Source organism: Myotis yumanensis, unplaced genomic scaffold, assembly GCF_028538775.1.
Source record: "Myotis yumanensis isolate MYYU_CA2020_CCGP unplaced genomic scaffold, mMyoYum1.0.hap1 SCAF_2, whole genome shotgun sequence".
NCBI classification, from domain to species: domain Eukaryota; kingdom Metazoa; phylum Chordata; class Mammalia; order Chiroptera; family Vespertilionidae; genus Myotis; species Myotis yumanensis.
The window spans coordinates 20702577-20722783 of record NW_027223753.1 but is presented as its reverse complement, the minus strand read 5'-3'; the positions used below and the strand labels follow the sequence as shown (position 1 = coordinate 20722783).

The following is a 20207-nucleotide window of genomic DNA, read 5'->3' as shown; positions in this document are numbered from 1 at the left end:
ACTCTCCCTTCCTTTCTGAAATCAATAAAAAATATATATATATTTTAAAAAATGAATGACCAAACATATCAGCCCTACTCTGTGCCTTGGCACTTAGAGTAAGTTTAGCCTGGAGTTGTGTGAGTGGAATAAAAACCTGGCAGACAACAGGTATGGCCAGGGGCCAGGGTGGCTGCCTTGCCACGACACCCTGTAGTTGGAAACCTGGCTTCATAGGCTAATAGACAGGACTTGAATGAGAATGGCACACAGCTGAATTACTTTTTGACACTTGTCCATACAGGCAGAGGGCGTTGAAAGACAAAATCATTGCACTGAAATCCTCTACCCACTCGTGCTGCCCTCGGTTTGTTTAGTGAGTGAAGTGAAGCCAGCCCAGGCTTCTAGTTTTAGCTGTGCCACTTACCGGCCCTGCAACTCAGGAAACTCACTAAACCCTTCGGAGTCTCAGTTCCTCTACCCTTCCTTTGCCAAACTCATGGACATGATGAAGGTCCAATGAATGTTAAGCAGTGATTACAATCTGTGAAGTGCTATTATGTACACGGAAATGGGATTTCAATAACTTCCCATAGTGTGTTCCGTGAAAACAGCTGCTACCTTCTAAATGTTGGTTAAGACAGTGTCTCTGAGAACCAGAAACGGCATTTTTAAGTTTTTCAAGTCTAATTTTTTTTTAAATGCAATTGTACATTCTTTTTTAAAAAAATATATTTTATTGATTTTTTACAGAGAGGAAGGGAGAAACATAAAGAGTTAGAAACATCGATGAGAGAGAAACATCGATCAGCTGCCTCCTGCACATCTCCTACTGGGGATGTGCCCACAACCCAGGTACCTGCCCTTGACCGGAATCGAACCTGGGACCTTTCAGTCCGCAGGCCGACGCTCTATCCACTGAGCCAAACTGGTTTCGGCTCAAGTCTAATTTTTAAAAAATATATTTTTATTACTTTCAGAGAGGAAGGGAGGGGAGGAGAGAGAGATAGAAACATCAATGATGAGAGTCATTGATCGGCTTCCTCCTGCATGACCCCCACCAGGGACCTAGCCCGCAACCCAGGCCTGTGCCCTTGACCGGAATCGAACCTGGGACCCTTCAGTCCACAGGCTGACACTCTATCCACCGAGCCAAACTGGCCAGGGCTCAAGTCTAATTTTAATCAGACATACACAGTGTTCTTGCTTCAAAAAAATGAAATTAGCCCAGCTGGTGTGGCTCAGTGGTTGAGCATCGACCTATGAACCAGAAGGTCATGGGTTCGATTTCCAGTCAGGGCACATGCCCGGGTTGCAGGTTTGATCCCCAATAAGGGGTGTGCAGGAGGCAACCGATGCATGATTCTCTCTCATCATGGATGTTTCTCTCTCTCCCTCTCCTTTCCTCTCTGAAATCAATAAAAATATATATTTTAAAAAATGAAATTAAAAAATCTAAAGACAGTTCACTAGTAACAAATAAAAGCAGCTGATCTCCCTTATTTAAAATACTTTCACTGTTCCATGTTGAAAGGTGTATAAGAATTTTGATTCATTAATTTCTTGGCTTCAGGTTCTAGAACAGTGGTTCTCAACCTTCTGGCCTTTTAAATACAGTTGCTCATGTTGTGACTCAACCATAAAATTATTTTCGTTGCTACTTCATAACTGTAATGTTGCTACTGTTATGAATCGTAGGATGGTCTTAGGCGACCCCTGTGAAAGTGCCGTTCGACCGCCAAAGGGGTCTCGACCCACAGGTTGAGAACCGCTGTTCTAGAAGCTATAGGGTACTTTTATCAGGAAGGTGACAGCCAAGTGTATTTTTATCTCCTATGAGATATTTTACAACACAGTTAGCTCACTATTAAGAAGAGTTAAGTCATCTTTCAGAATTGTTCAAGAACACAAGTTCTCTTAAAACAAAAAAGCCTAACAAAGTATATAAGAAATTTGTTCACATGGAAGATTAAATATTGAATGTCCTGAGAGGTTAGATTGCTGTCAGACATGGAACACGGTCATAGAAGGGTTACCATTAAAAACCATACAGGAAAAGCTGGCTGTAAGAGGGCTATGGGGACTGCAATGAAACTTGGAGATACAGGGGTGGCTTAGCAAACAATGTTTCCTTTGTTAGTTCATTAATAAAAGGATTTAAATGGGGATTTGCTGCATTTGTGGTAGCTGTAGGGGCTCAATATTACCTGGAATCCCAGAATAAAGCTAAGAAGCATCACTGAGATAATACCTAGAAGTATCTTAGTGCCTTAATTCTCTTATAAAAATAAGATTTCTTCCCTGGTCTGGTGTGGCTCAGTGGTTGAGTTTCAACCTATGAACCAAGAGGTCACGGTTTGATTCCGGTCAGGGCTCCATCCCCAGTAGGGGGCATGCAGCAGGCAGACAATCAATGATTCTCTCTCATCAGTGATGTTCCTATCTCTCTCTTCCCCTCTCCCTTCCTCTCTAAAAATAAAAATATATTTAAAAAAATAAAAATAATGAGATTTCTTCACTGTAGCCTACTCATCTGCTTGTTTGTCCCTTAAAGAATACTAGTAAGATTCAATAAAGAACACATGTGCCAGCCTGGCTGGTGTTGCTCAGTTGGTGGAGCATAGTCCTGTGCCCTGGGAGGTTGCCAGTTTGATTCCTGGTTAAGGGCACATGCCTGCGTTTCAGGCTTGATCCATGGTAGAAGCCGCTGATTGATGTTGCATTCTCATATCAATGTTTCTCTCTCTCCCTCTCCCTTCCTCTCTGAAATCAATAAAAATATATTTTAAAAAACCCCAGAAACTTACTCAAATGAAGCCAAATGCCAACTCTAAAATATTCTCAAATACATCATACCATCAACCATAACATGTTACGAATGTCTGTTATGCATCAGGCACCATGGTTGACAAAAAGAATAAATTTCCTATTATATGTGAGAGAAAAATTATGAAAACCGTCTCAATTGGTCCCCAACCCTATAAAAAAGGCAAGATAGGGATGATTATCTCCTGAACAAACAAGTTCAGAGAGATTTAATGATTTAACCCAAGTCCCACTGCTGGTAGTGGAAGATAGTAGATTCTTTCCATTTCTTCAAACTGCCCCTCAACATGCTTATACTCTAGTTGGAGAGGTAAAATACTAACATACTAACATACTTGAAGAAACAATGCCCTACTCAATTAATACCTATTGGTTGTGATGGTGGTGGAGATAATGCAGTGATAGTGATGGTGATGGCAATTAGTAATGATGATGGTGGTAATGATGATGGTAATGACAATGACAATGACCACGATGATGATGGGAGACTATAAGGCACAGATGTGGGCGCTAAATGACCAGCAGAGACGATGAATGCTAATGGAACTCACCTGAATCCTCGCCATACCAGTCGGTCGGGACATCCATCATGGAACTCATGGCTCCTCCTACACCATCTGGTCTTCCCTCCAAACTCCGAGAAAAGTGATGATCCGCATCATCTTTGCTCTGGACAGCACCGTTGCGCAAGAGGGCCTCCAAGAATTGCTTCACGTGGTAGTTACCGTAAGACACGTCCACGGGATGGCCACTGGGCAAACCCTCCTCCATGTGGGCCAGGTTCAGTGGAGCAGCATATTGCTGGAGCTGCTCACCCACCTCCACCTGCTCCACTTCGTCAGCATCAAACTCCACCTTGGGCTCTATCTGCTTGGGCAGAGTAGAGAGGTCACTGTCAGCTGAGCCACTGCCCTCGCTGTCTTTCACCACCGGTTCCAGGGGGCGGCAGTCACCACAAGGGGACTCCTTTGGACAGTCCACACACTCTTCTTCCTTGGCTGTAGAGGAGACCAAGCTCTTGGTATCACAGGAGGCCCCTTCCGTGCCTGAACTGGGGCTTCCACCGTCAACCTGATGAGCTGCTGCAGCTGCAGTTGCCGCTGCCACCGCTGCAGCCACAGCAGCCTCCTTCTCCATCTTTCGGCAGATATCAAAGGATGACCGGATATATGTCTTGCAGAAGTTTACCACATCATTCATCTGTAGGTAACTGGCGGCCGACATAACTTCAATCACGTTTTCCCCACACAAATCCAACTTCCCAGAATACAGGAAATCTAAGATGATGGAAAAGGCATCGGAGGTGACAATGTCCAAGGAGGCGGTGCTGTGCCGCCCGCTGTCCTGGATATAGTGAATGAGCAGGGCTCGGAAGTAGCCGCTGTTGGCAAACAAAATATTCCTGTGGGCCTTAAAGATCCGCCCTTCCACAATGATGCTACAGTCACAGAAAAAATCCCTCTTTCGCTGTTCGTTCAACTCCCCCAAGAGCTTGGCATAGTAGGATTGCATCTCCATTTCTTCACCAGCTGCTGCTGCTCCGGAACAGCCTGATCTCTGCCAAGATTTTTAAAAAGTTGATTCACAAATCTCAACCTTACAAATAAGATGTTCACTTTTAATATTTTTTAAATATATTTTTATTGAATTTTTTTTTTTTTTTTTTTACAGAGAGGAAGGGAGAGGGATAGAGAGTTAGAAACATCTATGCGAGAGAAACATCGATCAGCTGCCTCCTGCACACTCCCCACTGGGGATATGCCCGCAACCAAGGCACATGCTCTTGACCGGAATTGAAACTGGGACCCCTGAGTCTGCAGGCCAACACACTATCCACTGAGCCAAACCAGTTGGGGCCACTTTTAATAGTTTTTTAAAAAATTTTTCCCTGCCCGGCTGGCGTGGCTCAGTGGTTGAGCATTAACCTATGAACCAGGAAGTCACGGTTCAATTCCCAATCAGGGCACATGCCCAGGTTTCGGGCTCAATCCCCAGTATGGGTCATGCAGGAAACAGCCAATCAATGACTATCTCATCATTGATGTTTCTATCTCTCTATCCCTCTCCCTCATTCTCTGAAATCAATAAAAATCTATTTAAAAAGAAAATTCTTTCCCAAACATTGGTTCAGTAGTGTCTTTATGATGTGGGCTGTTTTGGATCTAACAGAAATAAGAGGTTGTCCAACTGAGTTAATTTATGAAAAACAACAATTGCGTGTGGGCACAGTACATAGTGTTTGATTCTTTCCAATGAATTTTTATTAAAACTCTATAACAAAACACCAATATTGTCCCTGTTTTTCCATAAGGAAATTGAGAATCAAAGAAAATAGGAGCCCTAGCTGGTTTGGCTCAGTGGATAGAGAGTTGGCCTTCGGACTGAAGGGTCCCGGGTTTGATTCCAGTAAAGGACACATGCCTGGGTTGCGGGCTCGATCCCCAGTAGGGAGCATGTAGGAGGCAGCCGATCAATGATTCTCATCATTGATTTTTCTGTCTCTCTCTCCCTCTCCCTTCCACTCTGAAATCAATAAAAATATATTAAAAGAAAAAAAGAAGAAGATAGGAGATGACCCAGCTGTAACAGAGCCAGGACTCAAAACCAACCTCCAGAATTCATGGTCTGATGCACTACACTCTACTTTATTCAAGGCTCAAAATACAGATAATACCCAAATCTCAGAATTACAGCTCGGCCAGCTGGTTTGGCTGAGTGAATGGAGCGTTGGCTTGTGGACTGAAGGATCCCGGGTTCAGTTCTGGTCAAGGGCACATGCCTGGGTTATGGGCTCGGTCCCCAGTGGGGGAGTGTGCAGGAGGCAGCCAATCAATGATTCTTTCTCATCATTGATGTTTCTATCTCTCTCCCCTCCCTTCCTCTCTGAAATCAGTAAAAATATATTAAAAAAAAAAAAAAAGAATTACAGTTCGGTCTACAGCGTCCTGATACAGAGTTTAGAGACTGGCAAATAGTCTCAGTTCACATCTATTATTATCACTTTGTGGAAACATTGGTGAGTTCTTGGGCTTGCCAGCATGCATTCCCCATTCAGCTTTGATTGTAAACACCCATCCCCCAATCTTGGCCAATGATCTTGGCAGCTAGCTGGTGCCAACCCCAGGCTCCACCCTCTGACCACAGTGATTGGCTCAGAGATGGCCACATGGCTTGGTCAGAGCCAATGAAAAGCAGTGAAATGTTTACTAGTCCTTCCAAAAAAGATTACTCTGCTCTGTGAGCAGGTGGGATGTGAGGGATGCTGCTGCCACACCAACAGGGGAACCAGCCCAGCCAAGCCCAGCTCAGGCAGGAGCAACAGATAGAACCCATCTGAGTCCTAACTCCTGCTGTGCCAGAAGCCAACAACTCAGTCCCTTTTTGCTAAGCTGGTCTGACCTGGGTTTTCTATCTCTTGCAGCTGAAGGACTCCTAACTACCCTTGGTTCACTCTTCCATATTTCTATGTCCTGGCCCTTGTCCGTCTGTGGACTACAAGCCCTTTGAGGGCATGATCCATGTCTTATTTATTTGCTATCCCCCACAGCACCTGGCAGAATAGTTTGGACAGGTAGGTTTGCTAAATACAACGGAATGCTGTTTTCATTACTGCTAAGTAGAACCGATATAAATCAAATTCAAAATCCTTCTGCTTGCCGAAACCGGTTTGGCTCAGTGGATAGAGCGTCGGCCTGCGGACTGAAAGGTACCAGGTTCGATTCCGGTCAAGGGCATGTACCTGGGTTGCGGGCACATCCCCAGTAGGAGATGTGCAGGAGGCAGCTGATCGATGTTTCTAACTATCTCTCTCCCTTCCTCTCTGTAAAAAATCAATAAAATATTTTTTTTAAAAAAATCCTTCTGCTAACCCATCTGTGTATATGCCTTTGCGCATAGATGCATGCATTTTTTCTGGAGCATTATATAAACAAGAGTTACCTTCTCGGAGCTCCTCCTCCATCTTTTCCCATCACACCAGCCACAGAGCCATCCATCAATACCCCTTTTACTTCCTGACCCCTTGAGCTCAGAGCAGTTTCTACAACCAAGTACATCATCCCCCTTTACTGAAATCGCAAAAAGCCTAGTTAGAGCTGCCAACCATGGCTAACAACTCTTTAGCATGCTTCCTTTCTACAAATGCAGCACAATGCCTCTCCCAGCCAGAACTCAGGCACTTTCTTCCCCCCAAAAGGGTCCTTTCGCTGGCAAAAATAGATTCCCCAAGGCCTAACACACTAATGGCACAGTCTTTACTCATGAAAGACCCACAACAACCTTATTAAAGGGCAATTTACTCCTACTTTATACATATGGACAGCAAGTGATGCATTAAGTTTGGAAACTAGAGAGTCAATGAGGAAGAGAAATGAAGAGGAGCCTCTGTAAGCAACTAAACTGACAAACTTAAAAGTGAGAACTGGCGGGTAGGAAAAGGTAAAACAGTTCTAAAAACTACACCTAGGAATTTTTAAAGTGTCAGCCTGAGGCCCTTTAGCTAAGTGTATTAAAGGCACCTACATATTCAAAATGGCCTAAGGACATCACTTAATTATAGCCCAGGGCTATAATTGTTGGACCTAAGTCATCAAGAAGACTTTTCTATTTTTATATTATTTTAAACTCAAAAAAAATATGTCATAATTTTGGAAATTTTCATTGAAAGTAGTTAAAATTAACATTTTGGTTCAAAAAGGAAGAGAACTGTCAGATATCTAAAAAATCCTACTATTCCCAAATAAATCAACCCTGAAAGTTTTCACAGGATGAAAGTTTCACTGTCATTCTCACCTCTTCCAATAGCTCCAACCAAGCCTGCCCAGCAGTTCCTGCCACTGCTTTTTAAAAAAATATATTTTATTGATTTTTTACAGAGAGGAAGGGAGAGAGATAGTGAGTCAGAATCATTGATGAGAGAGAAACATTGATCAGCTGCCTCCTGCACATCTCCTACTGGGGATGTGCCCGTAACCCAGGTACATGCCCTTGACCGGAATCGAACCCGGGACCTTTCAGTCCGCAGGCCGACGCTCTATCCACTGAGCCAAACCCATTTCGGCCTGCCACTGCTTTTGACAATCAAAATGATAAGGGAGTCCTAGCCGGTTTGGCTCAGTGGATAGAGCATCGACCTACGGGCTGAAGGATCCCAGGGTGGATTCCAGTCAAGGGCACATGCCCGGGTTTCGGGCTCAGACCCCAGTAGGGACATGCAGGAGGCAGCTGATCAATGACTCTCTCTCATCATTGATGATTCTATCTCTCTCTCCCTCTCCCTTCCTCTCAAATCAATTTTTTTTAAAAAAATGGTAAGGGAGCCCTGGCTGGGTGGTTTGGTTGGTTGGAGCTTTGTCTGGTACACCGAAAGGTTGTGGGTTCTATTCCCGGTCACATACCTGGGCTGCAGGTTCAATCCCTGGTCGGGGTGACTCCGGAAGGCAACCAATCAATGTTTCTCTCTCACATCAGTGTGTGTGTGTGTGTGTGTGTGTGTGTGTGTGTATCTCGTTTTCCCTTCTTCTCTCTCTAGAAAAATCAATAAAATCACCTCCTCTGGTGAGGATTTTATTTTATTTTACTTTTTTTCAGTTGTGCCACTGAGTGTGTCTTTACACACTGGGCTAAAAAGACTCAAGGCTTTTGTTTTAATATTGCACTTCTTATGGTGAGGATTTTAAACAATGGTAAAGGAAAAACAAGATATAGGAAAATGCTACATCTAAATACCACACTGTATTCTTTTTAAAAAATATATTTTATTGATTTTTTACAGAGAGGAAGGGAGAGGGATAGAGAGTTAGAAACATCGATCAGCTGCCTCCTGCACACCCCCTACTGGGAATGTGCCCGCAACCAAGATACATGCCCTTGACCAGAACCGAACCTGGGACCCTTGAGTCTGCAGGCTGACGCTCTATCCACTGAGCCAAACCGGTTAGGGCCCACACTGTATTCTTCCTAGAATTTAAAGAAAACCTGTCTGACTGGTAAAATTACATTTTTAAATGTGATAATATCCACTATTGATGGGAATGTAATTTTGAACACCATTTTAGAAGGGAATGTGGCAATATTTATCTCAGCTTAAAATGTACACATCTTTTTTTTTTTTTTTATCCTCACCCGAGGATGTTTTATTGATTTTTTTAGAGAGGAGAAGGGAAAGGGAGAAAGAGACATAGATATGAGAGAAACATTGATCTGCTGCCTCCCACACACGCCTCAACCGGGGATTGAACCTGCAACCTATGTACGTGCCCTGACTGAGAATCAACCCGCAACACACTCCAACTAACCAAGCCTCCCAGCATGGTGCAACCATGTTTTTAATGAGCTAGAGTTGTGTGTTTTTATGTGGAAAAGGCCACTAAGATATAGTAAAAGAGAAAAAGACAAGATGCAAAATGTAGTCTGATCCCATCTGTGTATATGGTTTTGCTGACACATGCATAAATTTTTTTCTGGAAGGTTATATAAGCAAGAGTTAACAGCAGACACCTTTGAGGAGAAGGACTATGGTTAAGAGATATGTGGAGGGACCTTTCCTTTGCAACCTCTGTACTGTTAGTATGTTCCACTATGTACCTATATTACTTTTGTTTTTATTTCTTAACAAAGAAAAAAAGGAGGAGGAGCAAAGGGGTAAGTAGTTGGCAACCCAGAAAGATAAATATCTAAGTAGGCACAATACTTCTGAACTTGTAGAATGCTCTTATCTACAGGGCCTCCTCCCAGGGCACTTCCATTTTTTCACCGGAAGATGCTCCTTTTCAACAATAGTACCCCAAATCCATTTCCTTTGGCTTTCTCTCTACAAATACTCTAAATTCTATGGCCTCATGCAAATACTCCCTGACTTTGCAAAAGCCCATCCACATACTTTCTTCAGACCTTTCCTCAATCCTGCATTTGGCATATAACGTGAAAAATGTTGTTCAAATTAATCTGACCTGTCGTTGGTGCTCTGCATCCCTGGGACATGCTGAGGACCACCCCTTCCCCCAGAAAAGAAGCTCTTCGGGCACAGTGCTCTCAGAAGTACATCTATCCACACTCGGGCGGGGACCCTCCCAACCTTTCCACCGTAGCTAGTAACTTATAAACAATGTCTGACACAAGGAGGATGCCAGGAACAGAAAAATGGATCTAGTACTTTCTAGTGCCTTGTTCTTCAGGAGAGGGCAGATGCCAACACGACCGCCTGCAGTGAACTCCCACAGTCCCCTGAGGGGCTCCCACCCAGCCAGGTCAGAGGACCGCCTTCATTCAGGCACCAAAAGCAGCCTGGAATTCCAGCCACTGACTCTGACAGGACTCCTCCAGGTTCCCTGACCTGAGAATCATAAAAACCTGCCCATCAATTGTTAGCCTTCTCCGAGCTCTACTTCTCATGAGGCACCATACAAAGTACTTTACAAACACTGATTAATTTTAACCTCACGATAACCCGATGCCGTCGCTACATCGTTACATCCTCTTTTTCAGAGAAAATTTCAGCTCAGATTTACAGACAACACGCCCAAAGCTCAGATCGGAACTGAGATCGGTTAGCCCCCAGAGCTGACAGTCCTCGCCACTGTGCCAGCCCGACTCCCCGAACCCCCCAGCACACAATGAGAAGGCTGGGGAAGTCACTCCTTGCCCCGACGCAGGGAGTGGAGGAGGACGACAAGGAAGAAGTTTCCATTTACACAGAAAGAATTTCAGGGTCAACTGAATCTTTGGTTCACCTGCTACATTCTTCACAGCACCAGGGGATCCTCCCCGTCCAGAGCCAGACGACCGGAACTAGTTAATGGACTCTGTCTTCGGCCCGGAGGGTGGGGAACCGAGGCCCGGCCCCTCCCGTGGCCTCCGCGGACAAAGTGACCAGCACTGCGGTGCCTAGCGCCCCCGCAACATCCGGATGAACCTCCGCCCCCCCCCCCCCCGCCACCCGGTGGACCACGCGGGGGACAGCCCAATGCTAGGGAAGGAGAGGGATCTGCCCCACGACCCCCCTCCCCACACCAAGGGGAGGCTGGATGGGAGTCGGTCATCCAGCACGGGTTTGCGCGGCGGGGATCCCCGGAGTCGCCAGGGCCGGGCGGTCGGAGGGAGGCCGACCGAAATGGGGCTTCCTTGCCCGCTGACCCCCGGCCAGGGCCGACTTTCGGGGTGCCCCCAAGCCAATGAAAGCGGCAGCGTGACCCCGCTTCTCGGATCTCACCTTCCAGTGGGTTCCACCAGCACCGCCACCAAGCTACGCACACAGACACGCCCCCCGCTTTCATTCACTTGTCGCCTCCTCCGATGAGAAGCGGGGCAGCCGACCAATCACGGGTGTGGCTGGGCTCGGGAAGGTGGGCCTTCGCCCAGCAAGGGAGTCAATGGCGGGGCGCCCTCTCCGGAGGATGCGCACTGAAGGCCCCAGTGCTCGAGGGGTGATGGGAGCTGTGGTCTCGGCGTGGGTTTTTCGGTGAAAGATATAGTGGACAAAACTACAAGTACCAAGATGCCAAAAGGGGCAAGAACCAGCGCTTGTAAAAGGCTGGAGCTTCGTGCGGTCTTCTGAGTCCCACTCGAGGGACCTGCGAAGTATTGATCTCTTTGTCCGGAGAGCTAAAAGCGCGTCATGCATATTAATGCAACCCGGGGAGTAAGAGCTATGACTTATCCGTGCACCGCAAAAGAATTGGAAATGAGTGAAATGGTTTAATCTACGCAACAGGTTATGGTTGAATACTAGCAACACTTTCTCCCCTTGAAAGGCTTTCGGGTTCATATACACTAGCGAAACACCTAAATAGTGGTACGAGCCTGGCGGTGTGCTCAGTGGTTGAGCGCTGACCCGTGAACAGGGAGGTCACGGTGGGGGCGTGCCCCCGGCTGCGGCGGCTCTATCCCCAGCAGGGGGCTTGCAGGCTGCAGCGAATCAATGATTCTCTCTCATCACTGATGTTTCTAACTCTCACCCTCTCTCTGAAATCAATAAAAGCATATTTTTTAAATAGTGATACAAGGTGCTATCGAATGGTACAGGCGCGTTCTGGAATGGCTGTGAACGAGACAAACCAGGTTGCCGCCCTCAGGGAACTTAGTTCTAGTGAGGGGTGTATTCGTCTGTTAGGGCTTGCTGTGGCGACGTATCGCAAACGAGCTTAAACGGCAGAAATGCATTGTCTCACAATTCTAGAGGCTAGAAGTCCAAAATCAAGGTGTTGTCGGTGTTGGTTCCTTTTGAGGGCTGTGAAGGACGATCTGTTCCTGGCCTCTCTCCTTGGTTTGTAGATGGCCATCTTCATGTCCACATGGCATTTTCCCTGTATGTATATCTCTGTGTTCGGATTTCCCCCTTTTTAAAGGACATTAGTCATATTGGTTTAGAGGTTCACTCTCCTCCAGTACAAAAGCCATCTTAACTAATTACATCTGCAGGCAGAACTGTCAGCAGTACATCTCATTGTCCTGAGGTCAAGATCTATACCAGCTCACAGACAGTGACTAATGATTTGAGCAGCTCAGAGTGAAAGATTAGAAGTTCACGACAAAGATGGATTTGGGAAAGACGGATTCCCCAGAATGATCCTAGATCGTGAGACAGCAGGTATGCTATATGAATGCTCAATATGGGCCCCCAACTTGTTCAATGGGTTCGTGGACATAGGACCATGATGACAGGGGTGAAGAACAAGGACATCCCCTCACCGAAGCCCAGCTGCCAACATCACCCCTGACACCCAGCTTGCCCCCAGCAGCAACCAGCCCTGAACCCCTGAGGGCACCAGCCAATTATTTAGAGGCGGACTGAGAGCATAGGATCGTGTCCCGCATGAGGGAGACAGGATTTTGTCTCACTAGAAGAGTTGCTTACCCTGGATTTAGATTTGCTTTCCTTGCCTTACATGCCTCCACCAGAACCTCCATGCGTGGACTTAATAATCAGTCTTGGTCTCGCACACAACATTGTTTTGATCATGGAAGTCATTTCACAATAAAGAAGTGAGACGCTGAGCTGATACCCACAGGATTCACTGGCCTTACCATGGACCTTCTAAAATGGTGGCAAGGTCTATAGAAGGCCCAGCCAGACAAGGTAGCCTCTGTGCGACAGAGAGCCATCTACAGGCTGCAGTCGCGCTCTCAACCAGTGTGCTGCTTCTCCTTCGTCAGATGCTACGTGGTTCAAGAACCAAGGGGCTCCAGCTAGATGTAGGAGAGTGGCGCCACTCACAATAACTTTTTGACTGACTCAAAGATTATTTGCTTCTTGGGCCCATGGCTATAGGGAGGGGAGGAATGCTAAAAGCCTTTAGTGTCTAAGAGGGGAATGCCTCCACCAAGTGGATACAAATTTTCCACTGAACTGAACTGTTGAACCTACCACTCAACCATTTTGCATACTTCCTGCCGCTGAACAGAAAGTGAAAAAAAGAAATCAAGGTATTATCTGGGGTTAAACACTCTGGCTATCACGGGGACATAAGTTGTTACCATAGCATAGGGTTAGTGAGGCTTAGTGATAGACTCAACTCTATCCCTAAGGATCCTGCTCCTACTACAAATCCTGTCATCAAAGTTACTGCAAAACTCCTGCAATTCTATGTGAGAGAACCTCCCAGGGCACATATCTCTCAGGGACGAAGGGTTGGGTCTCTTCCGTGGGCCACGAACTTGACCATCTGTTCTGACTGAAGGCAGAAGAAACCTGGAAAAAGACAGTGAAGAAGAAAAGTCACAAATACAAGATCAGCCTTAGAATGGGTTATGGAGGTGAGGATGATCGTTTCTATTTGAACTTCCTTCCTCAAAATATATATTTACATATTTTAAATACTTTCCCTTCTCTTTCGTTTCCCTTTCCCCTACTATTGTCTCTAGGTCGTCATCTAGGCAGAGTAACTCCACCATTTAGTCATAAAGTGCAGATTAGTGAGAAAGGAATGTAAGAAAGCTGGAGGAGGAACATCAGGGCCTTGAGGTACCTTCCTAGGGAATTAAGTTGTTTTCTTTCTCATTTATAGGACTGATATCTGCTTTCTGCTAAGTGGGAAGCAAATCTAAGTTGGGACACAGGGGTATGTGTTTGGCAGCAAGTGGAGTACATACGGCAATTAATGTTTGGGCGACCCACACTGTAAGGAAGGAAAAACTTGCCGGCGCTACCTTTCCAGGTTCAATATTTGAGTCTATGAAATAAACTGACAACAGGCAGATTAACAGGAGAAAAGGTATATAAATGTATTCATTTAAAAATTTGATTGATTTTAGAGAGGTGGGGGAGGAGAAGAGAGAGAGAGAGATCAAGAGAAAGAAACAGCGATTTGTTGTTCCACTTATGTATGTATTCATTGATTGATTTTTGTAATATGCCCTGACCGAGGATCAAACCTGCAACCTTGGCATATTTGAGGCAGGCATTTCCTGAACTCCTAAAGCATCCAACCCCAGTCTCCGTTTTGGAAAAACACTCACTGTCTGTTGTCACAGTAAGAAGGAAATGCCAGTGCCCGTCTCCTACCGCTGTGACCTTCTGCAAAAGCAGAGCGGGCCAGATCTTCACTCTACCTACTCTCAGATACAGCCAAGAAGCAGGCTTGTGATGCACGAGTACCAAGAATAATGCTGGAGGCATCGGAAGACTATTGTTGTTGTTATTACTATCTAATAATTGTGATTTTCAATCTTTTTCATCTCATGGCACACATAAACTAATTACTAAAATTTTACAGCACACCAAAAATTATATCATCGTTTTCACCAATCTGACCAAAAAAAAAAAAAAAGATACAATTTTGATTCATTCACATGGGTCAGCTATTGTTGTATTGGCTGTTGTCATTTTTTTGGAAAGGGAAAAGAGGTCAGGTATCAAATATTTTAAACAATCTGGTGGCATGTTGGTTGAAAATAGCTGATGTAATCAATGCAGAGAAAGAGGCTCTGAAGGGCAATGTGGCTTGCTCCCCTGAGCCAGCCCACAGGTCACCTTCTGGGAACCTTGGTGACAGCCACCTTGCAGGAGCCAGTCCTCAGCTCTTCCTTGGCAACATCCTTTGCTCTTTGGACCACAATAATCCACCTCCTGGGTGGTTCTAAAAGTTACATGAGAAGATAGTGGCCAGCACACAAAAGATGTCCCCCCTTTTGTTAATTATAAAAGAACACATAGGTGGACACAGGCAGGGGAACGGGGAGGGCATGTGCTGGGGGGTCGAGGGGACCGGGGAGAGGTCAATGGCAGGGGGAGGAGACGTATGAAATACTTTAAACAATAAAGAATTTATATTAATTAAAATAAAGATTTTTAAAAAAAGAATACATATGGGATGTTGGAAGGAATAGGATTTGGCTCAAGATCACACAGCATAGGCCCTGGCCAGTTGGCTCAGCTGGTTAGAGCATCTTCCTGATACGCCAAAGTTGCAGGGACAGGGCATATACAAAAATCAACCAATAAATGCATAAATAAGTGCAAAAACAAATTGATTTTCTCTCTTTCTCTATCTCTCCCTTGCCCTCTTCCTCTAAAAATCAATCAATAAATGAAAATTAAGCCCAGCGGTGTGGCTCAGTGGTTGAGCGCTGATCCATGAACCAGGAGGTCATGGTTCGATTCCTGGTCAGGGCGCATGCCTGGATTGCAGGCTCAATCCCCTGTGGTGGTTGTGCGGGAGGCAGGTGATTGATGTTTCTCTCTCATCACTAATGTTTCTATCTTTCTCTCCCTCTCCCTTCCTCTCTGAAATCAATAAAAATATATTTTTAAAAAAGATTGCACAGCACAGCACGTTAGTAGAACAGGACCAGGGGAGTACTGGTTCAACAACTGTCTCAGAAGGGGGGCATGATGTGTACTGTTTGTAGGTTTTGATGATGTGAACACTCCCACTGTCATCGATTTTAAACTATGAATGCGACTCCACTGAATGCAGAGTTGGGAAGAGATGTACAGTAAGAGGCACAGTATTTTATAGTATTTCCACCATATAGATACAATAAATTTGTCACTTCAAAAGCATAGATGATAGTGAAATGTATAAAAATAATTATGTAGTGTGAGTTTCAGATATTTATCACCTTTAATTTTTATGTAATCTATTTAATTGTAAGTTGTTAGTTTTTTAAAAAAGAATGGATTCCTGCCCAGCCGGCGTGACTCAGTGGTTGAGCATCGACCTATGAACCAGGAGGTCACAGTTTGATCCCCAGTGTGGGGTGTGCATGAGGCAGCCAATCAATAATTTCTCACATTATTGATGTTTCTACCTTTCTTTCCCTCTCCCTTCCTCTCTGAAATCAATAAGAATATATTAAAGGAGTCCATTCTTTTTTAAAAATATATTTTTATTGATTTCAGAAAGGAAGGGAGAAGGGGAGAGGTAGAAACACCAGTGATGAGAGGGAATCATTGATCAGCTGCCTCCTGCACACTCCTCACTGCGGCCCACTCTGAAACCCAGGCGTGTGCTCTGACCAGAAAGAAATTGAACAGCGACCTACTGGTTCATGGATTGATGCTCAACCACTGAGTCACACCAGCTGTGCAGAAGTTTATAACATTTTTAAAAATAATGGCTGTGCTAAACAGCCAGCTTGTAAAATTCCTGAAATGTTAACAGTCAGCTCTAGAAGGCTGAACTGAACCTTCCTGCTGGATTGTAGGCATGCCCTGTGCTGTCTCTACCAGCAGCTTAGGCGTTCTCATTTCGCATGGGCCCCATAAATTATGTAGCTGGTCCTGCTGCCAAGGGTATGGTGGAATCTCCACCACAGAAATAGGGTGATCTTTGGGAAGGTCACCTCCCAGGACCATCCCAGGCCTTGCTGCCTTTCACTGAGGAGGCCCAGCCCTTCAAGAGGAGCCAGAAAAACATTTTAGGGGCACCGGCAGCCAGCTTCACCTGAATGAATCTACAGCACCATCTGGTGGCAACTGGGTGTCAGGGCTTCCTGGGAGTCAAAGCCAGGAGGATCTTCAGCCAAGAGGGGTCCAGCAGTACAAGGAGTGGGGATGTGGGTCAAAGGATGATCTGAGGGTCAGGGATGGGGTGAATTTATGCATTCATACGTTGCCTAAGAGCTACAAGGGCCCTAACTGGTTTGGCTTAGTGGATAGAGCGTCGGCCTGCGGACTCAAGGGTCCCAGGTTTGATTCCGGTCAAGGGCATGTACCTTGGCTGCGGGCACATCTCCAGTAGGGGGTGTGCAGGAGGCAGCTGATCGATGTTTCTAAATCTCTATCTCTTTCCCTTTCTCTCTGTAAAAAATCAATAAAATATATATATATTTTTAAAAAGAGCTTAGAGGTCCAGAGGGCATTGAAACAAACAATTGCAGAGAATAAAAGTGACCAAGGCCCACATCCAGGATGAAAATCTACATCTGCTGACTCCCAGTCCAGTCTTCTTTCAACATATCTTTTATTTATTTTTACTTTTTAAAAATTTTCTAACTTGTCTTAGGTTTCTTTTCTTTAAAAAAAAATATTTTTATTGATTTCAGAGAGGGCAAAGGGGAGAGAGATACAAACATCAATGATGAGAGAGAATCATTGATTGGCTGCCTCCCACACACCCCCTACTGGGGAATCAAGCCTGAAACCTAGGCATGTGCCTTTGACCAGAATCAAACCCGGGACCCTGCAGTCCACAGGCTGATGCTCTATCCACTGAGCCAAACCAGCTAGGGCTCAACATATCTTTTAATTCAAAAGGTGCTTATGAATGCTCTACCAGTGCCTAGCATTGTGTTAGGCTCTGAGGACAAAGGTAAGGGACTAAAACAATAATAATTCATTGAGGACTTTGTCATATGTGTTGGGTGTTTTACCTATTTTACTCAATCCTCATAACAACCAGGAGTCCTGTTTCCATTTTAATGGATAAAGACACTAAAGACAGGGAAAGTTAACTTGCCCAAGGTCACATTGCTGGGAAGTGGCTAAGCTGGGATTGGCTGAAGGGAGCCAAGGGTTAAGGGATGGGGACAACCAGAGAGATCCAAGCAGAGGGTCTCACTCAGTCCACACACACTGAGGCCCTCCTGGGCAAGCACTGTGCTAGGCCAGGGAGTGGGAGAATGAGTAAGGTGAATATAACAAACAATAGAATATAGCCCTTGCCTGTCTGCAGCTCATCATCTGCTTGGGGAGGTAGGACACGAGCTGGATGAAATTAAGATGTATTAGATATGCAGAAACTTGCTTTTGTTAGGCAGCATTGAGTTCAAATCAGAGTTCTGTCATTTCCTAGCTTTGTGACCTTGGCAAAGTCACTCCATCTCTCTGGCTCTCAACTTCTTCAAATATAAGATGGAGATGAAAAATTGCTCGTACCTCATAGGGCTATTGGGAAGATCACACAAGGCACATTGTGTAAAACACTCACCTGTTTAATAAGTGGCCCCATCACACCTATTAATAGTAGTACAAGGTCACTTGGTCATGTCACTTTCACAGCACAAGTCATTCCTTTACTAAAAAAATCTTTAGTGACTCTCTGTCCATGAATTAGGTTTGAATTTTTAGCCCTACATCCAAGGCTCTCAGGAAAATAGATGCTAATGACCTTTAAAGCTCACCTTCATTTCTCTTTTCTTTTCATTTTAGCCACTCCAGCTTGCTCCAAATTAGTCCTGTTTCGTCCTTACTCTCCTTACATTTATTCCTTCATTTGCTCAATAAGTATTAAATATTAAGCATCTATTACAATCCAGGCACCGTTCTAGGTGATAGGAGTAGACAGGTAAATAAGACAAACAAAAATTCATGTCTTCATGGAGGTCACATCTCTAGTGGGAGAGAGGTAGGCTTTTTTTTTTTAAATATGGTATGTCAGATGGTGATAAGCTGTGTGAAGAAAAAAATGAGCAGGGGAGAGGAATAGGAATGCTGGGGGTGCACCTTACAGTTTTAAATAATTTGAGGAGAGGGCTTGGAATTTTCAAGGAACATCAAAATGGCCAGTATCGCTGGAGCAGAGATACTAAGAAAGCCACAGTTCACTGTCAGATCAACCATGTAGGGCCATAAAGGAGTTTGCGAGAACTTACTGGCTTTTCCTCTCAGTGAAATAAGGTATTAGAGAATTTTGAGCAGAGGAGAAGGGTTGTGATCTTACTTACATATATATTTTTTATTTTGGTAAAATATACCTAATATAAACTACTTTCTTTTTTAAAATATATTTTTATTGATTTCAGAGAAGAAGGGAGAGAGAGAGAGAAACATCAATGATGAGAGAGAATCATTGATCGGCTGCCTCCTACACGCCCTATTCCGGGGATCGAGCCCGAAACCTAGACATGTGCCCTTGACTGGAATCGAACCCGAGACCCTTCAGTCCGCAGGCCAGTGCTCTATCCACTGAGCCAAACCAGCTAGGGCTAAACTATTTTCAAGTGTACAGTTCAGTGGCACTAAGTACCTCCACATTGTTGTGCAACCATCACCACCCTCCGTCTCCAGAATTGTTCATCTACCAAAGTTAACCTCTGTACTCATTTCCCCAGCCCCTGAGCCCCTGGTAACCCTTTTACTTTCTATGAATTTGACTACTCTAGCTACCTCATATAAATGGATTCATACGGTGTTTGTCCTTTTGTGACTGGCTTATTTCACTGGGCATAATGTCTTCAAGGCCCATCCATGATGTAACATGTGTAAGAGTTTCCTTTTTAAAGACTCAATAATATTCCATTGTATTGTATACCACATTTTGTTTATCCATTCCCTGTCATGGACACATGGGTAGCTTCCACCCCTTGGCTACTGTGAATAATGCAGCTATGAACATGGGTGTGCAAATATCTGTGGGAGCTCCTGCTTTCAATGTTTTTTAGTGTATACCTGCAAGCAGAATGGCTAGATCACATGGTCATTGTTTTTTAGAACCATCACCATACTGTTTTCCATAGAAGCCGCACCATCTTAAGTTGTTTAAAAGATTACTTTCAGAATGAATTAAGACTAGACTATAGGAGGGCAAGAGTGGACATGGAGGTACCAGTTAAGAGGCTCTTGCCTTTATCCAAGTGAAAGATAACGGCCGCTTGGACCTACTATACCTAGTAGCAGGGGATGTGGTGAGACATGACTGGATTCTGGTTTTGTTTTCATGGTGGAGCCAACTACATTTGCCGAGAAATTAGCTTTTGAGTATGAAAGAAATGTCTCCCAAGTTTTGGGCTTGAGTAATTGGAGGGATGAGGTTGCTATTTGCAGCGTTGTTTGCATTAAGTTGAGGTGGACACAAGCAAGAGTTTTGGGGGCATGTTAAGTTTAATATGTTTATTTTACAATCAATTAGAGATCAAGATCCTGGGGTTCAGAGATGTATGGGATGGAGAGAAAAGTTGAGAGTCCCTGGTGTATAGCTGACATTTAAAATCATGAGACTTGATAAGATCATCTGAGGAATAAC

At 44.7% G+C, this 20207-nt stretch overlaps 1 protein-coding gene and 1 non-coding gene across 3 annotated transcripts in view; both read right to left on the bottom strand.

Moving 5' to 3' along the window:
* Nucleotides 1–11061, bottom strand: part of ZBTB8B (zinc finger and BTB domain containing 8B) — a 28100-nt gene extending 17039 nt beyond the window's left edge. The window contains exons 1-2 of one of the 2 annotated variants that reach the window (XM_070404637.1): nt 11015–11061; nt 3357–4362 (exon numbers count right to left, since the gene is read on the bottom strand). In XM_070404637.1, the coding sequence (XP_070260738.1) occupies nt 3357–4323 (967 nt within the window). In that variant the 5' untranslated portion in view covers nt 4324–4362; nt 11015–11061. Of the gene's footprint in view, nt 1–3356; nt 4363–10535; nt 10617–11014 lie in introns of those variants that run through there. The other variant, XM_070404638.1, reaches the window with a different exon arrangement.
* On the bottom strand, nt 8393–8521 carry LOC139004732 (small Cajal body-specific RNA 1). Its single transcript, XR_011470566.1, has one exon. It is a non-coding gene; the product is annotated as a small Cajal body-specific RNA 1 (non-coding RNA).
* Nucleotides 11062–20207: the final 9146 nt, after the last annotated feature.